This window comes from Monodelphis domestica, chromosome 2 (genome assembly GCF_027887165.1).
Source record: "Monodelphis domestica isolate mMonDom1 chromosome 2, mMonDom1.pri, whole genome shotgun sequence".
Taxonomy (NCBI): Eukaryota; Metazoa; Chordata; class Mammalia; order Didelphimorphia; family Didelphidae; genus Monodelphis; species Monodelphis domestica.
The window spans coordinates 191,914,046-191,931,721 of record NC_077228.1 but is presented as its reverse complement, the minus strand read 5'-3'; the positions used below and the strand labels follow the sequence as shown (position 1 = coordinate 191,931,721).

Below are 17,676 nucleotides of genomic sequence, written 5' to 3'. Positions count from 1 at the left end.
TAGGCCTAGAGATGGGAGGTCCTGGGTTCAAATTTGGTCTCAGACACTTCCTAGCTGTGTGACCCTGGGCAAGTCACTTGACCCCCATTGCTTAGCTCTTACCACTCTTCTGCCTTAAAACCAATACACTGTATTGATAATAAACAAAAACATTGTGGCATTGTCCAAGCTCCAGAATATGTCTTTATTCTATAAGTTATATCCATCAACTGTCTGGAAGTAGATGGTATAATGATCTTTAGAGGTGGAAAATAGAAGATCACACAGTAATCACAGAATTTTAGGCTTGGAAATGCCTTAAGTAGTCAACCCATACTTGAACAAGAATCTCTACTCTCTGGTCAAATGGTCATCCAGCCTCTCCTTTAAGACGTTCAACAACTCTTAAATTTTAATTGTATTTCATAGGTTCAAAGATTGAGAGTTGGAAGGAATTTTAGAGGCCATCTAATGCAATTTTCTTTTGGAGAAACAATCCCAGGTCCTAGAAGGGTAGTTAAGTCTTCTGACTACATGTTATACATCTAGTATATTCTTCACTTTGATATATTAGCTATTCCTGACAAAATGGGAACTTTATTCTATTTCTCTAGTCCTAGACTTAAATTGTGTGGATATAGATGACTCTATGCTTCATTTCTAATTGATACTGTCAATGACTCCTACCAATTCCTCCACCCCAACCTTCTCAACTGATGATCATCTCCCACCAAACTGTACACTTTAGAGATCGCTTCTTAAAAATAGAACTCTTAAAAACCCTTTGGTAAATGAAGAAACGTTTTGTGATGCAAATTATCAAGCTCCTAAATTATTTGTAGTGGTGTAGTGTTTTACATTGTAGGTGGACTTACCTAGAGTAAGGCACTAGAGGGGGATGCAAATGGAAAAAGGTAAAATTCTGCCTTTCAAGTGAAGAGCATTACTCTAGATGGTTGGGAGAACTGTCATAATCTCAGGGAGCTGAGAGGTGGGAAATATTTTTTCAACCTGCAGTGATATAAAAATTTTGTAGCAGTTTTGAGAGATCATTGGTTCTATCTCCCTCCTTGTTTTTATGTATTTATCAAAGACATTGCTATTTCTACATTAAGCATCCCCTGTGTTCCTAGTAACTACTGTAACCATGGATGTGAGTAATTGTAACAACCCAGGGAAAGTTCTCAATTTGAACTATGTGGGAGAATTTCAGCTGTTTGATGTTTAGCAGGAGGTACATTAGGAAGTACCTTATGAAGATAAATAAGATTGTAAGGAATTGTGTTGCTAATTTTATTTGAAGGAGATTTTATGGTATAACAACTGAAAATATTTTTAAATTCTAAACTGAGGTTCAGTTATACATCTTTGTCCAAAAATGAAGTTACTTATTGAATTCTACTTGAACTTAATTTTCTGTTATCTCTCTTAATTTATGTTAGAAATTTAAGAATAAAATCTAGGCAGATATTGAACCTATAACCAAAGAACTCCTTATCTGTAATAGCCAGGTTTTGTTGGGGTTTTTGTTTAATGCAACCTTTCAAATGAAACATCTAAACCAAAAGTATCAGAATTAAGCCATTAATTGATAATTCAATTGAAAGTGTGTAAGATGTCACTAACTGTTCATCCATTTAAAAAAAAAAGATTCTCTTTGATTCTCTAATTTTCCAGATGGTCTAGAATATTAAATGGAATCTAATCCCCCTCTCCAAGTATTCTTGTTTAATAGATTCTGTATACTTCTTGGCATTTGGTGAAATATTTTACTAAAATTATAACCAATCACTATTCAAAAATAGACAATAGAGTTTTTGGTACTAAAGCCATCTTTAAGTACTCTTTACCAATGGAGTGGGTGGCCCCCCCAATGGAGGCTAGGCAGTAAAATAAAGTGCTGGTTAAAAATTAAACTATACTAAATTCCATATAACATTTCTTGAATACTCATAAGTGAAGATTGGAACCTGTAGGTTCGTTTAAGATTAAATCCAAAGAAGTTTAAATACTGAAGGATATTACTAAAAGAATCTCATCAGGTTTTCTTGCAGTATATATATATAGACCTTCACAGCTAGCCTCATAACCAGGTGTTAGCATGCATATAGAGATTTAGAATAAAAATTTCACCTGGAAAAAAAAGTTTACATGAGATACAATATTTGAGTATTAACTAACATAAGTAATAACAGCTAGTAGTTAAGATATTTTGTGAAAAGCATGTTACAAAAATATGGAGTCAGCTTTATCACTATAAAATTTTGTTCAGATAATTGAGTACAAGTTGTGTTTGTGTTGACATTTTGTGCTTATTTACATCTTTCAAAATACACTAGAAATTTTTTACTGTTTTGTTTTTAAGAATTGCATATGCTTCACTTAATAAATTTGAATTTTACAATTTTTTGAGTTTGATTGGCAAGAAGATGGCATTCCATCAAACAGAGAGTAAATCTGAATTATTTGATCAAGAGTTTGCTTAGTTTTAGGGGTGTCTTTACTTCTCTGGAGTATTTCTACTATCACTTAACAGTTGTGTTCTGTGTGCATGATAGGCAGCACTCAATAATGAATGAATAAAAGATTAGCCTGTAAACTGTTTTGCTGTTTCATTAGCTGGGTAAGAAATTTCCACATAGCTTCAGTAAAATTTTAATTCCCATTCCCTTTCTCTCCTCCAAAATCTCCCATCCAAAACTATGGGCCTCTTTGAAAGTCAGAATTTCACCTTTTTTCCATATGCATCCCTCTAGTGCCTTACTCTTGGTAAGTCAGTATGTCAGTAGAATTCTTTTATTTTCCTTTGTATATTCCTTCAGCAACTAAGAGTGTCTTGTAAGCTTTAAGAACTCAATATTTGCAGGATTCGAGTCTAAGGGACCCTAGAGATTATCTAGTCTAACCTTAAACATTAGGAAACCAAGGTTCAGGGAGTTTAGTTATCTTAAATAGTTATGTGTAGAATGTCCCAAAAGGGATAATAAAAATTTAAGCTTAAAAAAAAAGTTACATCAAAGGGGGCATCTAGGTGGCTCGGTGGATTGAGAGCTAGGCCCAGAGATGGGAAGTTGTAGATTTAAGTATGACCTCAGATACTTCCTAGCTGTGTGACCCTGGTCAAGTCACTTAACCCTCATTGCCTAGTCCTTACTACTCTTTGCCTTGGAACCAACACACGGTATTAATTCTAAGACAAAAGGTCAGTTTAAAAAAATTTGCACTAAGCCTTTTGGGATATCTTGCATATTAAAAAGCCAAGATAAGAAATCTATTTGATCTGACTTAACCCTCCTAGATTCAAGTTCTGTGCTTCTCATTCAAAGGACTTTGCCACTGGGGTCTCACTCTGGGATCCCTTATTTGTAGCCAGCTCCTTTCTAGCTCTGATCCTTTTAGAATGTAAGCTCTTAGAGGACAGAGACTATCTGTTCTTTTGCATCAACAGAACTTAATAGTATGGTGTTTGGCACATTGTGAAAGTTTAATAAATGCCTGTTACCTTCTTAGCCAAGAAAGAACTTATTTAGGAGAAGGAATTGCTTGGGAAACATAATAGAAGAAACTTTATAGAAGACAATGTTGAAGAGAAAATTAGTAGTTTATTAGTCTCAGGAACTCATGTGAAACATAGGCATTAAGTTTTTTACTTTCCTGATTCATGACACTCATTTGCAGAAAATTCAAGGGCAAAACCCAGAGGTAATATTTTCAAACCTAGCAAAGAAAAATAAGGAAATAGTTGAACTGGATAACTAAGAGTTTTTAGAAACCAAATGATTAATTTTACTGGTACCTTTCATTACTAGAATAGCAATATTTGCATGATCAAACCACTATGGGATTTTAACTTGTTTTCTTCTATTTAATTTAACTTTTCAAATTTCAAATGTTATATCCTTTTGTGTCCCAAAAATACTTCTGAGATCAATAAATAACCTAATGAATGGGGCTTGATTCAGTAGAATAAGAAGTAGCAATGAATGAATAAATACTAAAAGTCTAAAGAGAAAACCCAGTACCTTATAGGAATTGGATCTGAGTTCTAGTCTTGGTTCTGCCACTGACTATTTGACTTTGGAAAAGTCCCAATTTTATGCTGGTCTGGTGGTTTAGGCTTAACATTGGAACTAAATAAAACACGGCAGAGTCCAGCCAACAATTAGGAAGAGATGATTTATTTAATCACATGGAAAGGATATTCAGAAATGATAATGCTATGATTCAAGCTGGGCACACCTCCCCTATTTCCATTGCTACTAGTCTATCATTAAGCATTTAAGTACCCTCTTATGTTCCAGAAACTGCTAGGTTTTGGTGACACAAATACCAAGAAAAACAATCCCTACTCAAAAGGACTTTATATTCTTGTTAAAACTTAATATTTTAAGATTTAAAATTATTTTCCCTTCAGTTGGGAGAAATGTAACAAATATCTATCCTTAGGGGCATATACATGGCTAGCCTGAAGACAGGAGGAACCTAGCTTCAAATCTGGCCTCAGATACTTCCTAACATTGTGACTATAGGAAAGTCACTTCCAGTTGCCTAACCCTTACTATTCATACATAGTATCATTCTAAGATAGAAGGTAAGGGTTTTATGTGTATATCTACACATAAATAAATACATACACGTCCTCAAGCAAAGCAAATTGGAATTGCTAATAGATATCTATGAGATTATATGGGTGTGGATACATTCACTCACCCTTACATATGTGGGGTGTGTGTGTGTGTATATGTCAGTGTCCTAACACCATTTTTGTTAGGAGATGGGGGAGCGTGTTCATGTATCCTCTGGAGTTGTGATTCATTTTAGTCCACAAAATGTTGGAAGTACTTAATGAAAAATTGCCCTACTTCCATCACTAATCTTGAAAGGCTAAAATGATAGATTAAACTTAAACCACAAATTTATGAGACAGCCAGATACAGTAGGTTTGGAATCTGAGGATCTGGGTTTGAATTATGACCTTTTATTACTTCTGGGGCTTTAAGTAAATCATTTACCTTCTCTATGCCTTAGTTTATGTATTTTTAAATTCCTTCTAGCTCTAAATCTGTAATTATGTGATCTGAATTTAGACTTGATGAATTACTACAAATGTATAAGCTGTAAAAACAATTTAATTGCCTTTTTCTTTAAAATATTTTAAAAGAGGAAAGTTGTATGTTAACATAGCAATTGAACTTGAATTACAGTGTAAAACATTATCTTCATTCATACTAATATTTTCTACCTCCATCCTCCAAACTAGACCTCCAAAGAATAAGCCTAGAAAAGGAGCTGAGCACTCTTGGAACCTCTTTCTAACTAATACTTGCTCTGTGAACTGCAATCAAATTAATAACTATCATTGCTTCTGTAAAGGTCATATCCATTACTATTCTCCTGTTGCACTGATCATTTTTTGGCTATTACAAAACCATAACTCCCTTAGTTCTCCTTGTATCCAATACTTAGCATGGTGCTTGGCACATAGTAAGCAATAAATGTTTTTGATTCGTTGATCCTTTTTGCCAAATCTCAAGGAAAAAGAAAATGGCTTTCCTTGCCCAATGTTAATCCTTTCAGCTGTATTCTTGATTTATTTCTTTCACTTTTCAGTATCCTCTGAGCCTTTCTGGAATCTAAAATCATTCCTCAGCATATCTTTACTATCTGTGCAATTATTAGTGCCTTTCCCTTTTGTTCTCATGCTCAGTTTCTCTTTAAAAAAATAATTTTAACTATCCTGTTGCATCTTTGCTTTCATCTCCTCTCTTTCCTTTCATCACCAGATTGAAGTGACTGTCTGCTCCATCATGCCTCTAATTCTTATACTCTCACTTCTGTCCCTTAGCCAGTCATTACATTTATTAAACACTTAACATGGTAGGCACAGTGCTAGATTATAGTGGCAATACAAAGCATGAGACCTCCATTGAAACTACATATTTAAAAGGTCTCATTTCTGAAATATATAAGAAATGGAGTCAAAATCCCTAGTGGTCAATGATTTGGCATTTTTCAGAGGAAGAAATCAAAATTATAAATAGCCAAATAGAAAAAATGCTTTAAATCCATAACAGAGCATACCAATTCAGAGATATCTATCAGATTGACTGAGATGACAAAAAAGGAAGTGCTGGAGGTGATGCAAGAAGATAGGCATACTAATACATGGCTGGTGGAATTACCCACTAGTCTAATCATTCTGAAAAGCAATTTAGAACTGTGCCCAAAAAGTTATTAAATGGTACATACTCCTAAAGAGAGTAAAGAAAGGAACTTAGATGTACAAAAAATATTTATAGCAGTTCTTTTTGTGGTCGCAAAGAATTAGAAACTGAAGGAATGCCTATCAATAAGGGAAATAGCTAAACAAGTTATAGTATATGGATGTAATAGAATACTATTATATTTTAAGAAATGATGGTGGTGTGAACTGCAACAACCTTTAGGAATTAATGCAGAGTGAGAAGCAGCAGAACTAGGAGAACATTGTACACAGAGACTGATACACTGTGGCACAATTGAATGTAATGTACTTTTCTACTAGGAGCAATGCAAATGATCCAGGACAATTCTGAGAGACTTATGAGAGAGTGCTATCCACATCCAGAGAAAGAACTGTGAGAGTAGAAATACAGAAGAAAAACAACTGCTTGATCACGTGGGCCGTTGGGGATATGATTAGGGTTGTAGACTAGTGCAAATATCAATAATATGAAAATAGGTCTTGATCAATGACACATGTGAAACCCAGTGGAATTGTGTGTTGGCTACAGGAGGGGTTTGAGAGGAGGGGAGGGAAAGAATATGGATCATGTAACCATGGAAAATTTTTCTTAAAAAAATTGATGGTTTCTAAAAAATCTAGGAAGACTGAATGAATTGATGCAAAGCAAATTGAGTAGAACCAGGAGGACAATTTACATAAGAGCAATATTATAAAGATAATCAACTTTAAAAGACTTAGTAATAACTTAGTAAGACTCACTACAACCCCAAAGGATTCTGGATGGAAACATACATGATATCTTCAGATAGAGAAATTATAAGACTCAGAGGGTGGATTAAATTAGGCTTTCTTTTTTTCCCCTTTCCATGCCTATACATATTTGTAATGGGTTTTGTATTTCTTGCCTTCTTAATGGATGGGGGAGAGAGGTGGGAAGAGGCAGAGAATTTGGAACTAACAATAAGATTGAATTTCTGAAAAATTACATATTCAGAGATCATCAATGACCAGGTTCAATGGAGTGAATCCAACAAGAATATAGAGGTCAATGATTTATTTGTTGGCCAAACTAGATTTGACTAACCAATGACTACCTTTGAAAAGGAATATTAAAGAGAACTCATATCTGTGCATTTCGTGGTCCTTTGCAAAAACTGACCATATACTAGGGCTTCGCCATCACTGTTCTATACCAATAAGTGCAAAATGGATATATTAACTTCTCCCTTAATTTTAGCTGTCTTAATTTTATTTGTGCAAAAGCTATGTTACAGAATTGACTTTTTGTCTTGGCTATCTTTATGACTTTTTTGGTTAAGAAGTACTTCCTTTTCCACTAATTAATTTTAAACTTTTTATAAGATATTATCTGAATCTCATTTTTGCTTCTGGATTTTTTTTGTATAGCATCTTTGAGCAGCCTAGTCCTTCAAGACCTTACTATCAAATTAACTTTCCTAAAACTCAGGGGTCTGACCATGCTACATACATGCCTTTCCCCCCTCCCCATACATATTCTTCATTCCAGTGGCCTTGGTCTCCTTTCTGTTTCTCACACATACATTTTTCCACTGGCTGTTTCCCTATTCTTGGAATTCTTTGCCTCCATAATTGCCACTTCCTACCTCCCTTCAAATCACATCAAAAATCTTATTTTCTCTAAGAAGTCTTTTCTGAACCTGCTTAATTAATGTGTTTCCTTTGTTGATTATTTCTGGTTTATCCTGTCTGTATTTTGTTTGTAAGCTCCCTCCCCGCTAGAGAGTGAGTTCTTCTAGAACAGGGACTGTCTTTTACCTTTCTTTGTATCCAGAGTGCTTAGTACACAGTTTCTCTTCTCTTCTTCTCTCTCTCTCTCTCCCTCTCTCCCTTCCCCCCCTTTTACCTGGAACACTTCCCATCTACAAAAAAAAACCTTCCCGTCCCCTAAAGAAGAAAGCTTTTTTCCCCAGTTCTCCTTAATCTTGGGTCCTTCCTTCTGAGATTATATCCGATTTGTCCTGTATATATTTTGTTTGTACATAGTTCACATAGTTCTCCTCATTAGACTATGAGCTCCTTGAGAACAGATTTTTCTTTGTATCCCTAGCACTTAGCACAGAGTCTGGTAAATGTCTGTTGACTTTACTTGGAGACGATAGCTAGGAATTCAATGTCTTCTAGGTCCTCCAGGTTTCAGTGATTGGAAAGAGCATGGAAAGAAGATATCTAATATTAAGGGGATTTCCTTATTGAAAGAATGGATATTCTGGAGGGCAAGGTGAAAGGGGAGATTAGAAATAGTATTGGTATAAAGAAAGAAGAGGGTTGACATAGATTAGATTTGAGAGATCAGGAAGGAGTATCTAAGGAAGGGAACTGCTGCCTGACTAAAACAGGGATTCTGAGTGGATCATAGTTTTAGAGCCAGAAGGGACCTTAGAGCCTATTAAAGTTCAAACTCATTATACTGATGAGAGAGAATTGAGGCACAGAGAGGTCAAGTCACTTACTGGTGAATGTCTGAGGCAGGATTTGACACGAGGACTCGTGGTATCTACTATACCAGTAATGGCGAACCTTTTAGAGACCCTAGCTGCTGCTCCCCTCCCCCTCCCCATAGTGGTGAACCAATGGTACATGCCAAAGAGGGCATGCATGCAGTCACCTGACAGTTCATTACTAGAAAGACTGAGGGATTTGGGAGGAGCTGCTTCTCTGCTTCCTTCCCCCTCTACCATGCCTGTGGACATTTTTTCACTTTACCTGCCCCTTTGCACAACAACCCAATGGGAGCTCTTCATCTCTCCCCTGTCTGGGGTAAGGTGGGTAACTCATGAGCCACAAAGCTGGAGGGGAGTGGAATGCTTGGGCCACTCCACACCCCCTCTCCATGAGAGCATGAGGGGCATTCCTTACTTTTTACATGCCCCCCCTGTATCATTGGTTCACCATTATGTTACTATACCATATCCACAGATTGTCATAACCTTCGCATTAGCAGAGTTAAAATTGACCCAATTATAATGAAACCTTATTTTATTATGTACAAGTGTTGCTAGAGATAGTACAGACAAGAAAATTTACTTAATAATTGATGGACATATAAAATGATGGAAATGGTTTGAAAAAAGATTATGGATTTACAAAGGGAAATGATAGGTCCTTTTCTTAAAGAAATTTGTGATAGAAAGTTAAAATTTAAGAATGATATCAGTTTAATTTGTTTTTGCAGGATATTGGTAATAGGCAGTGGTGACACTCATTTCTGGTTTAAATTTAAAGAATAGAAAAAGATGTACTTGAAATTTTTATATACATACTGCATACTACTTTTGTGGGCATATTCAATTCTCGACATGAAAATGAAAGTTCGGAGAAATTTTATGTGTATATATTTATACATTTAAAAATCCAACCTCCAGAAGTATAAACTTATTTTTAAAGACTCAAACAAAGCCTCAAACAACTAACATAATAAAAAAATATTTCAAAGGTAAATCATAATTTCCTTCTCATACATACATATATAGAGTGTTATAGATTAGATAACAAAATGAAGTTGTTTCCCTCAATTTTTTAAGTATTATGGAAAGGTAGTGAAAACAAATATTTAGAAAATATAACAGGAAATACAGAACCTTCTCAAGATGACATTTGAAATCTAGGCAGTATTGTACAATAACAGCCATGTAATATAATTTTCTTGAGATTATTCTAGCATTGCTTTTTTCTTAAATTTTCAGTAACTTTCCTAGTTTCATTTTCAAATGTTTTAGCAAAAAATAAAAACAGAACAAGCAGTTCAGCAGAACTAACCAACTTGTAAACTAAGACTGATAAATAGCATATGCAGTGTTTTATAATCATAGACTTCCTGTCTTTATGAAAAAGAGGGGGGAGGTATTGCTTTTTGGAGAGGGAAAGGGGTGGAGATGTTGCTTTTTGAAGTGACCATTAATATTAGATATTTCCCAGGATGCAATAATCTGTATACTGATAGTTTACTGATTAGTGGCTAATGGTATATAGGAAAGTTAATGTATTTTAATCTAGTTGGCCTCTGAGGACCCTTTCAGCTTTTGATTCTGTGTACCTTGCTTTAAAAACAACTTGCCTTTGAATGGCATTGAATGTTAAAGAGATCTTTAGTAAGGGACATTCTTATCTTGAGGAGAGGTTTATAAAATGCCAACTTACTTTTTAAAATTAAACTAATTTGTAATATTTTTCCATAGTTAAATGATTTATGTTCTTTCCCTCTCCTTTTGCCTCCCCCCTCCCATAGCCAACCAGCAATTCCACTCGGTTTTACATGTATTGTAAAATGTCAACTTATTTGAAAATGTCTCTGATATATCAGTGATGGAGCTCATTATTAGAAACTAATAAATAAAATATTAGCAAAATAATTACTTTGCAATAAGTAAGTTTCTATAATAAATAGTATATGGTATCTGCCTTTCTAAGTAAGTTAAAATAAAATCAAAACCTTTTAAAAATATGAAGTAACTATTTTCTTTTTTCTCTTTGTTAGGTTTGTAAATATTACCTCTGTGGTTTTTGTCCTGCTGAATTGTTTACAAATACCCGTTCAGATTTAGGTATGTAATTTTTAAAAATTGCTCATTATCATTGATAAGTAGAGATTTTAAAAAATGTTCTTCTTTATAATACCATAAAGATTTCTTCGAGTTTGCCAATAGTTTAATATCTTTGATTTTTGAGTTCTCTTAAAAATATAAAAATAAGTCACTTTAACCTCCCCGAACCTTATTTGTAAAATAATAACAATAGGGATGTTGGACTGGGTGATCTTATCCAGTGTCATTTCTAGCTATGAATCTTTTGGTCTTATAAAGAATGACATACATATTTAGAAGACCAGTATATATATTTTTTTCATCATAGAGTATTATCAAAGGATATTATTTGGAAGAACTTCATAGGTGTCTTTCAGGATATTGAAATGTTGATATACATTTAACATGCTTAATTCCCTTTTAGTGTGAGTTGATCCAAGACATTTTCCATGTATTTGTTATTAGAAGACATCGAAGATCAAATATAATTGTATTTCTAGGTAGTAATGCATGAAATGATAATTTAGGATATGTTTAGTCCCTTTCATTGACTGAAAGAGGTTGGTATATGAGTGTGTGTACATATATATATATTTTTTTTTTTTAATTTTATTTTTTTTACTCCTAGGCCCATGTGAAAAAATTCATGATGAAAATCTTCGGAAACAGTGAGTTGCTGCTGCTTTTGTAGTTTTTCATATAGTTTTTGGTTTAAAAGGGGAATGATTGAGGGAATCCTTTGAGTTGGCTTCAGATGAATGTATGCAGCACTGTTTTCTAAATCCTTGACTAGGAGTGGTAGCAAAGTCATCCCATTTTTATCTTATTATATATGCATCTTTTGGAGATGATTTGCTTACTAGCAGATAGGGTAATAGAGTGATGTGGCAACTTAATTCTCATTTTGTGGTAATCTATACCTCAGCTCAAAAAAACACCTCAGAATAGTGAAGGTAACAAATGAAAGTAATTAGGGTTACTACACAAGGTATACTCTGGCTCTCAACAGTTTTTTCTTGTTTTTTGTTTTTCATTTTGTCAGGTATGAGAAGAGCTCTCGTTTTATGAAAGTTGGTTATGAAAGAGATTTCCTGAGATACTTACAGAGTTTACTTGCAGAAGTAGAGCGCAGAATTCGACGAGGCCATGCTCGTTTGGCACTCTCTCAAAACCAGCAGTCATCTGGGGTAAGTTTTGAAATGAGACTTCTCAGTCTTGAAGTCTTCTTTCTTTGCATCTTCCAAACAATACAATATTGTTTTTCTCTGTTTACTTGCAGAATGACATGAGATATAAAGGCAGTTATTTTTTAAAAAATTTTCTATGGTGTTAAGTGTGAGAGGCAGCATGGTTTAATAGATAGGCATCTAGCCTTGGTAGTCAGAAAAATCTGGATTAAAATCCTGCTTCTCGCACATACCAGTTTTTTTAACTATGGGCAAGTCATTTAATAGTTGCTCAAGGCCCAAGGCAACAACCTAAGATTATTATAGCTGAGATGCAGTGCTAGTAAGCATGATATCAAATTTACTAACAAGGAAATTTGAGAACTGTAATATTCTCTATGCTTAATGTAAGAATAGAAATCTGAAAGAAATGAATTTTGCTAACTACTTCTGGTTAAGCTTTTTATTTTGCAAAGTATTCAGTATGATGTTGGAATATAAAAGTTTGCCATTATTTCCTCTTCATGAGGTGTTGTTTTGTATTATTTCTTGATCAGGCAGCTGGACCTACTGGCAAAAATGAAGAGAAAATTCAAGTTCTAACTGACAAAATTGATGTACTTCTGCAACAAGTAAGTATTACAGCTATAATTCAAAAAAAATGTTGAAGTTATTTGTTTGGAACTGTCTGACTATTTCTGATTTTATTAGATTGAAGAATTGGGTTCTGAAGGAAAGGTAGAAGAGGCCCAAGGAATGATGAAACTTGTTGAACAATTAAAAGAAGAAAGAGAATTGCTTAGATCTACAACGTCAGTGAGTAACAGTTTCATTCTAAATTATCCATTGTATTTGTGTGAGAATTTCAGAGAGAATTGAGTAGTATAAGAACATCGTGTAGACATCATCATCCTCTTAGCCCCCTCCCTAAAAGGTTACAAGTATTCATTTATCATTTAATACTTCAAAAGATCCATTATTGCATTGGTGATGGATCATTCTCCACTCTACATTGTATGAGTTTTAGCCAAAAATATTTATCATTGTATGACCAACCTTGTGATTATAAACTTCTCTAAACTTAGACTGATCTATGGAAAATAGATATAGTCTTGAAAACTTGAGGAAAGACCAGATTAAATTTTCTATGTCAGTGACACATAGTGTTAGAGGCACTAGAATAGAATTTAAGATGAGAATTTATATGCTTTTCCATTGAGTCACATTTTCATAAAAGTTAATAAATTACTTAGTGTTTTTATTTAGTGAAACAAAGTGCTCTAACAGTGTCTTCCCCTTTAATTGGGAAATATCCAAATACTACATGTTGACAAAATATCGATCGAATTTCAAGTGCTCAGTTTGCATTGTTTGGCTAATTTATGCATAATCTGCCATGTTCCAAATAACATGTGCTATGATATTTAAAGGGATAATATATATGTCCTTGAATCCATACAACAACATGTTTCCTCAAGCTTAAACTTAGTCTTATTGAAAAACAGGTTGTTGATGAGAGGGACTTTTTTAGATCAGGGTTCCCTAACCATTAGATTTCAAATCCTTTCCTGCTTGATTTCCAAGTTGGCATTTCCATGCCCCCTACTGAGGTTTGCCAGGATTCCAGCTCTGCTCAAAGACTTTACTGTCAACACATCCCCTGAGGCGCCCTCTTCCACCACCCCAAATCTCCAGGCTTCAGGGAAATTAAAAGTAGCACCTCATTAAAAGGTTGGTGTCCCTTGTTCTGGAGGTTAGATCTTGTTTTGTGCCTGTCTTTAGTTTGGGGTGTGGGGGGCATGTTGTTATAACTGACTTCTTGTTTCAGACTATTGAGAGTTTCGCAGCTCAAGAAAAACAGATGGAAGTTTGTGAAGTGTGTGGAGCCTTTTTAATAGTGGGAGATGCCCAGTCCCGAGTAGACGATCACTTGATGGGAAAACAACACATGGGCTATGCCAAAATTAAAGCCACTGTAGAAGAACTAAAAGTAAGTATTAAAACATATGTATTATAAACACTGAGAAAAATTACCAAACACTTATAAGGTGGTCAGGATTGGTGGGGATCAGGAAAGGCTATGTGTAAACAGTGATATTTGAGTTATGTCAAACCTTCCATGGCAGACAAGGAGTCTACCAGGCAAAGTCAAGGAAGGAAGGAATTCTAGCTGGTAACATGAGTGGTGCAAAGGTACAAAGGTGAGAGATGGAAGTGTTATGTGTGAAGAATGGGGAGAAGTCCAGTTTGGTTGGTCTGTAGTATGTGGGGAAAGTGTTAAATTTAATTATGGTTGGACTCTGAATATTTATATAGGTGGTCGCCAGGGATTTAATTTTCTAAACACCAAAATGAATTACTAAAGTAAATGGAATTTATGGAAGTCGTATTTATTTATTATTTATTTATTTATTTGTTATTTTTATTTGGTCATTTCCAAACATTATTCATTGGAAACAAAGATCATTTTCTTTTCTTCCCTCCTCTCCCTCCCACCACCTCTCCCATAGCCCACGTGCAATTCCACTGGGTATCATATGTGTTCTTGATTCAAACCCATTTCCATGTTGTTGGTATTTGCATTAGAGTGTTCATTTAGAGTCTCTCCTCAGTCATATCCCCTCAACCCCTGTAGTCAAGCAGTTGCTTTTCATCGGTATTTTTACTCCCACAGTTTATCTTCTGCTTGTGGATATTGTTTTTTAGATCCCTGCAGGTTGTTCAGGGACATTGCATTGACACCAATGGAGAAGTCCATTACCTTCAATTGTACCACAATGTATCAGTCTCTGTGTACAATGTTCTCCTGGTTCTGCTCCTCTCTCTCTGCATCACTTCCTGGAGGTTGTTCCAGTCTCCATGGAATTCCTCCACTTTATTATTCCTTTTAGCACAATAGTATTCCATCACCAACATATACCACAATTTGTTCAGCCATTCCCCAATTGAAGGACATCCCCTCATTTTCCAATTTTTGGCCACCACAAAGAGTGCAGCTATGAATATTCTTGTACAAGTCTTTGGGAAGTTTATTTATAATAGAAGGAAGATATTAAGGAAGAGAGAAAAGGGGAGAGAGAGAGACACAGAGAGAGACTCTGGCTTCCGCTGATACCAATTAGAAGAAATTCTAAGCCCCAGCCAGGGGGAAAGAGTCTCAAAACAATGGGCCTTTTCTAGAGGCTTCACACCTCCAGAAAGGAGGGGGTCACTAAGCAGCCTCTTTAGTGGGAGATTTACACCCTTGGTGATCAGATCTAACATGGGCAGATCTTCCCACTCAACTTCAAGTACTGTGCTTACATTTCTGGGGATTAAGTCAACAAATAGAGGATTACTATTCAGTCTTCACAATCAAGGAAGAGCTAAGTACCGTCATTGTTATAAGCAGGGGAGAGCTAGATTTAATCTTCACAAAAGAAAGTAATGTATACTGAAGCTGGAAAAATATGTGGAGACCATGTTGTAAAGGTCTTTAAAAGCCAACTAAATGAGTTTATTTTTTATACTATAGAGGCAACAGGAAGGAAGCTTTGTATATGTGAAAGAGATGGATGTAAGCCTCAAAGACTTAAGAAAGAGTGGTTAGGGTGGGAAGAGAACTGGAGAAAATAATGTTATGAAAACCTATAAAAGGGAGATTAGGAGGAAGATAGTTGTTTACAGTGTCAGATGTTACAGAGACTTCAGGAAGAATGATGATCGAGAAAAGATCCATCAGATCATTGGTAATTTTGGAGAGAGCAGTTTTTTTTTTTTAAACCCTTACCTTACGTCTTGGAATCAATACTGTGTATTGGTTCCAAAGCAGAAGAGTGGTAAGGGCTAGGCAATGGGGGCCAAGTGACTTGCCCAGGGTCACACAGCTGGGAAGTGTCTGAGACCAGATTTGAACCTAGCACCTCCCGTCTCTAGGCCTGGCTCTCAAACCACTGAGATACCCAGCCTGCCCCCCTGACATGTCTTTTAAGAATAATTAGAAGTTTGGATCTTAATTTTTTTCCCTTAGGAAAAGTTAAGGAAAAGAACTGAAGAACCCGAACGTGATGATCGTTTAAAAAAAGAAAAGCAAGAACGAGAAGAGAGAGAGAAAGAGAGGGAACGAGAAAGGGAAGAAAGGGAAAGAAAGAGACGAAGAGAAGAGGAAGAAAGGGAAAAGGAGAGGGTTCGAGACAGAGAAAGACGCAAGAGGAGTCGTTCTCGAAGTAGGCACTCAAGCCGGACCTCTGACAGAAGATGCAGTAGGTCCCGGGATCACAAAAGATCAAGAAGTAGAGAAAGAAGGCGGAGCAGGTAATGTTGTACCCTCTGTTAACTTTATAGCTGCCCACAGAGAGTAGCTTGGATTTGATGGTTTTAAATTGTAGAGGAAGGTGATACAAAGTAATCCACATATTTTTCTTCATCGCTCTTCAAAACATATCTTTTGAAATTAAGTAATGCAAGTTGTCTTACCCCCAGTCTTAACTGATTTAGAGAGCTTGAGGTAGTTGGTTTACTGATTGTGGGTAGGGTTAGGCATAAGGTTAGTTCTTTCAACCCTTGAGTTCCCTTTTCTTTTAAGGTTGTAGGATCATTAAATGCTGAAATTGATTTTAAGAGAAAGATTAATCCTGTTTTATCAGAATAGTCATCAAATCTTTAATCTGATCTATTGCAATCAGACAGTATAATTTTAAAAATGAGTCTTTTAAGTTCCTTTTCAGCACTATTGTGTCAAATGGGGTGCCAAAATGAGTTATTTCTTTCATTTTCTGATGTTATGAGTTATTTTTTTCATTTTCTAATTTTTTAAATTAGCATTTCTCTTCCTGTCACTTGAAAACATATGATCAAAACTTAGCTGTTTTGTTTAAATGAGTATTTAAGGGATGGTTGTTTTAGAAGCAGCCAAATTTTTAAGTATAATATAACTAAAGCAATGGTTTTTAACCATTTTTTTGTGTCATGGACTACTTGGCCAGTCTGTTGAAGCTTTTGGGTCCCTTCTAAAAATGATATTTTTAAATGAAGAAAATACTAAATTTCAGATAGAGGTTTAAAAAGAAAAGATGTCAAAGATCTTTTGAAATCTATCCATGAACCTCAGGTCAAGAACCTTTGCTCTAAAGAAAAGAAGCCTTTCAGGCATTTACACTTTGTTGTAAATGATAAAAAATATACTGCTAGGCAAATAACTTAAGGCAGTTTCCTCTAAAAAGTAGGCTTTGCCTTTTTTGAAAATCCTCAAGGCTAAAAAATTTTTTTTAATACTTTTGACTGTAACATTGGCTAAAATTTCAATTTTTTTCTTTTTTCAATGATTAAGGAGTAGAGATCGACGGAGAAGCAGAAGCCATGAGAGATCAGAAAGAAAACATAGATCTCGGAGTCGAGACCGAAGAAGGTCAAAAAGTCGAGATCGGAAATCATATAAGCATAGAAGCAAAAGTCGGGACAGAGAGCAAGATAGGAAATCTAAGGAAAAAGGTTAGTTCATATGAGGATTCTATAAGAAATTTTTCTCTCTCTCCCCACCACTCCCATCTAAACTCCTTTACCTGAGAAACCACTGGAATATAAAGCAGAAGGAACTTAATGTTTATTTTTACTCTAAAATTCTAATGTAGGTAGTGTCTATTAGCTTGGTGTTTATCCCTTTCTGATAGCATCTTTTAGTGCTACACACTGAAAGTAACACTTTGAAGATGCACTGCCCTTCTTTGGTTATTTGTGACAATAGTATTTAACTTTGGACAATAAA

General features: G+C 35.2%; 1 protein-coding gene across 10 annotated transcripts in view; it reads left to right on the top strand.

The window, feature by feature from the left end:
* Window positions 1-17,676, top strand: part of LUC7L3 (LUC7 like 3 pre-mRNA splicing factor) — a 55,986-nt gene that overhangs the window by 2,714 nt on the left and 35,596 nt on the right. For all 10 annotated transcript variants that reach the window (XR_008916347.1, XR_008916346.1, XR_008916344.1 and 7 more), the window contains exons 2-9: window positions 10,722-10,788; window positions 11,396-11,435; window positions 11,810-11,954; window positions 12,491-12,565; window positions 12,645-12,749; window positions 13,762-13,923; window positions 15,943-16,226; window positions 17,242-17,402. Coding sequence is in view for 3 of the 10 variants with exons in the window: in XM_001364224.4 (XP_001364261.2) it covers window positions 10,722-10,788; window positions 11,396-11,435; window positions 11,810-11,954; window positions 12,491-12,565; window positions 12,645-12,749; window positions 13,762-13,923; window positions 15,943-16,226; window positions 17,242-17,402 (1,039 nt within the window). In the remaining 7 variants the exon portion in view is untranslated. The remainder of the gene's footprint in view (window positions 1-10,721; window positions 10,789-11,395; window positions 11,436-11,809; window positions 11,955-12,490; window positions 12,566-12,644; window positions 12,750-13,761; window positions 13,924-15,942; window positions 16,227-17,241; window positions 17,403-17,676) is intronic.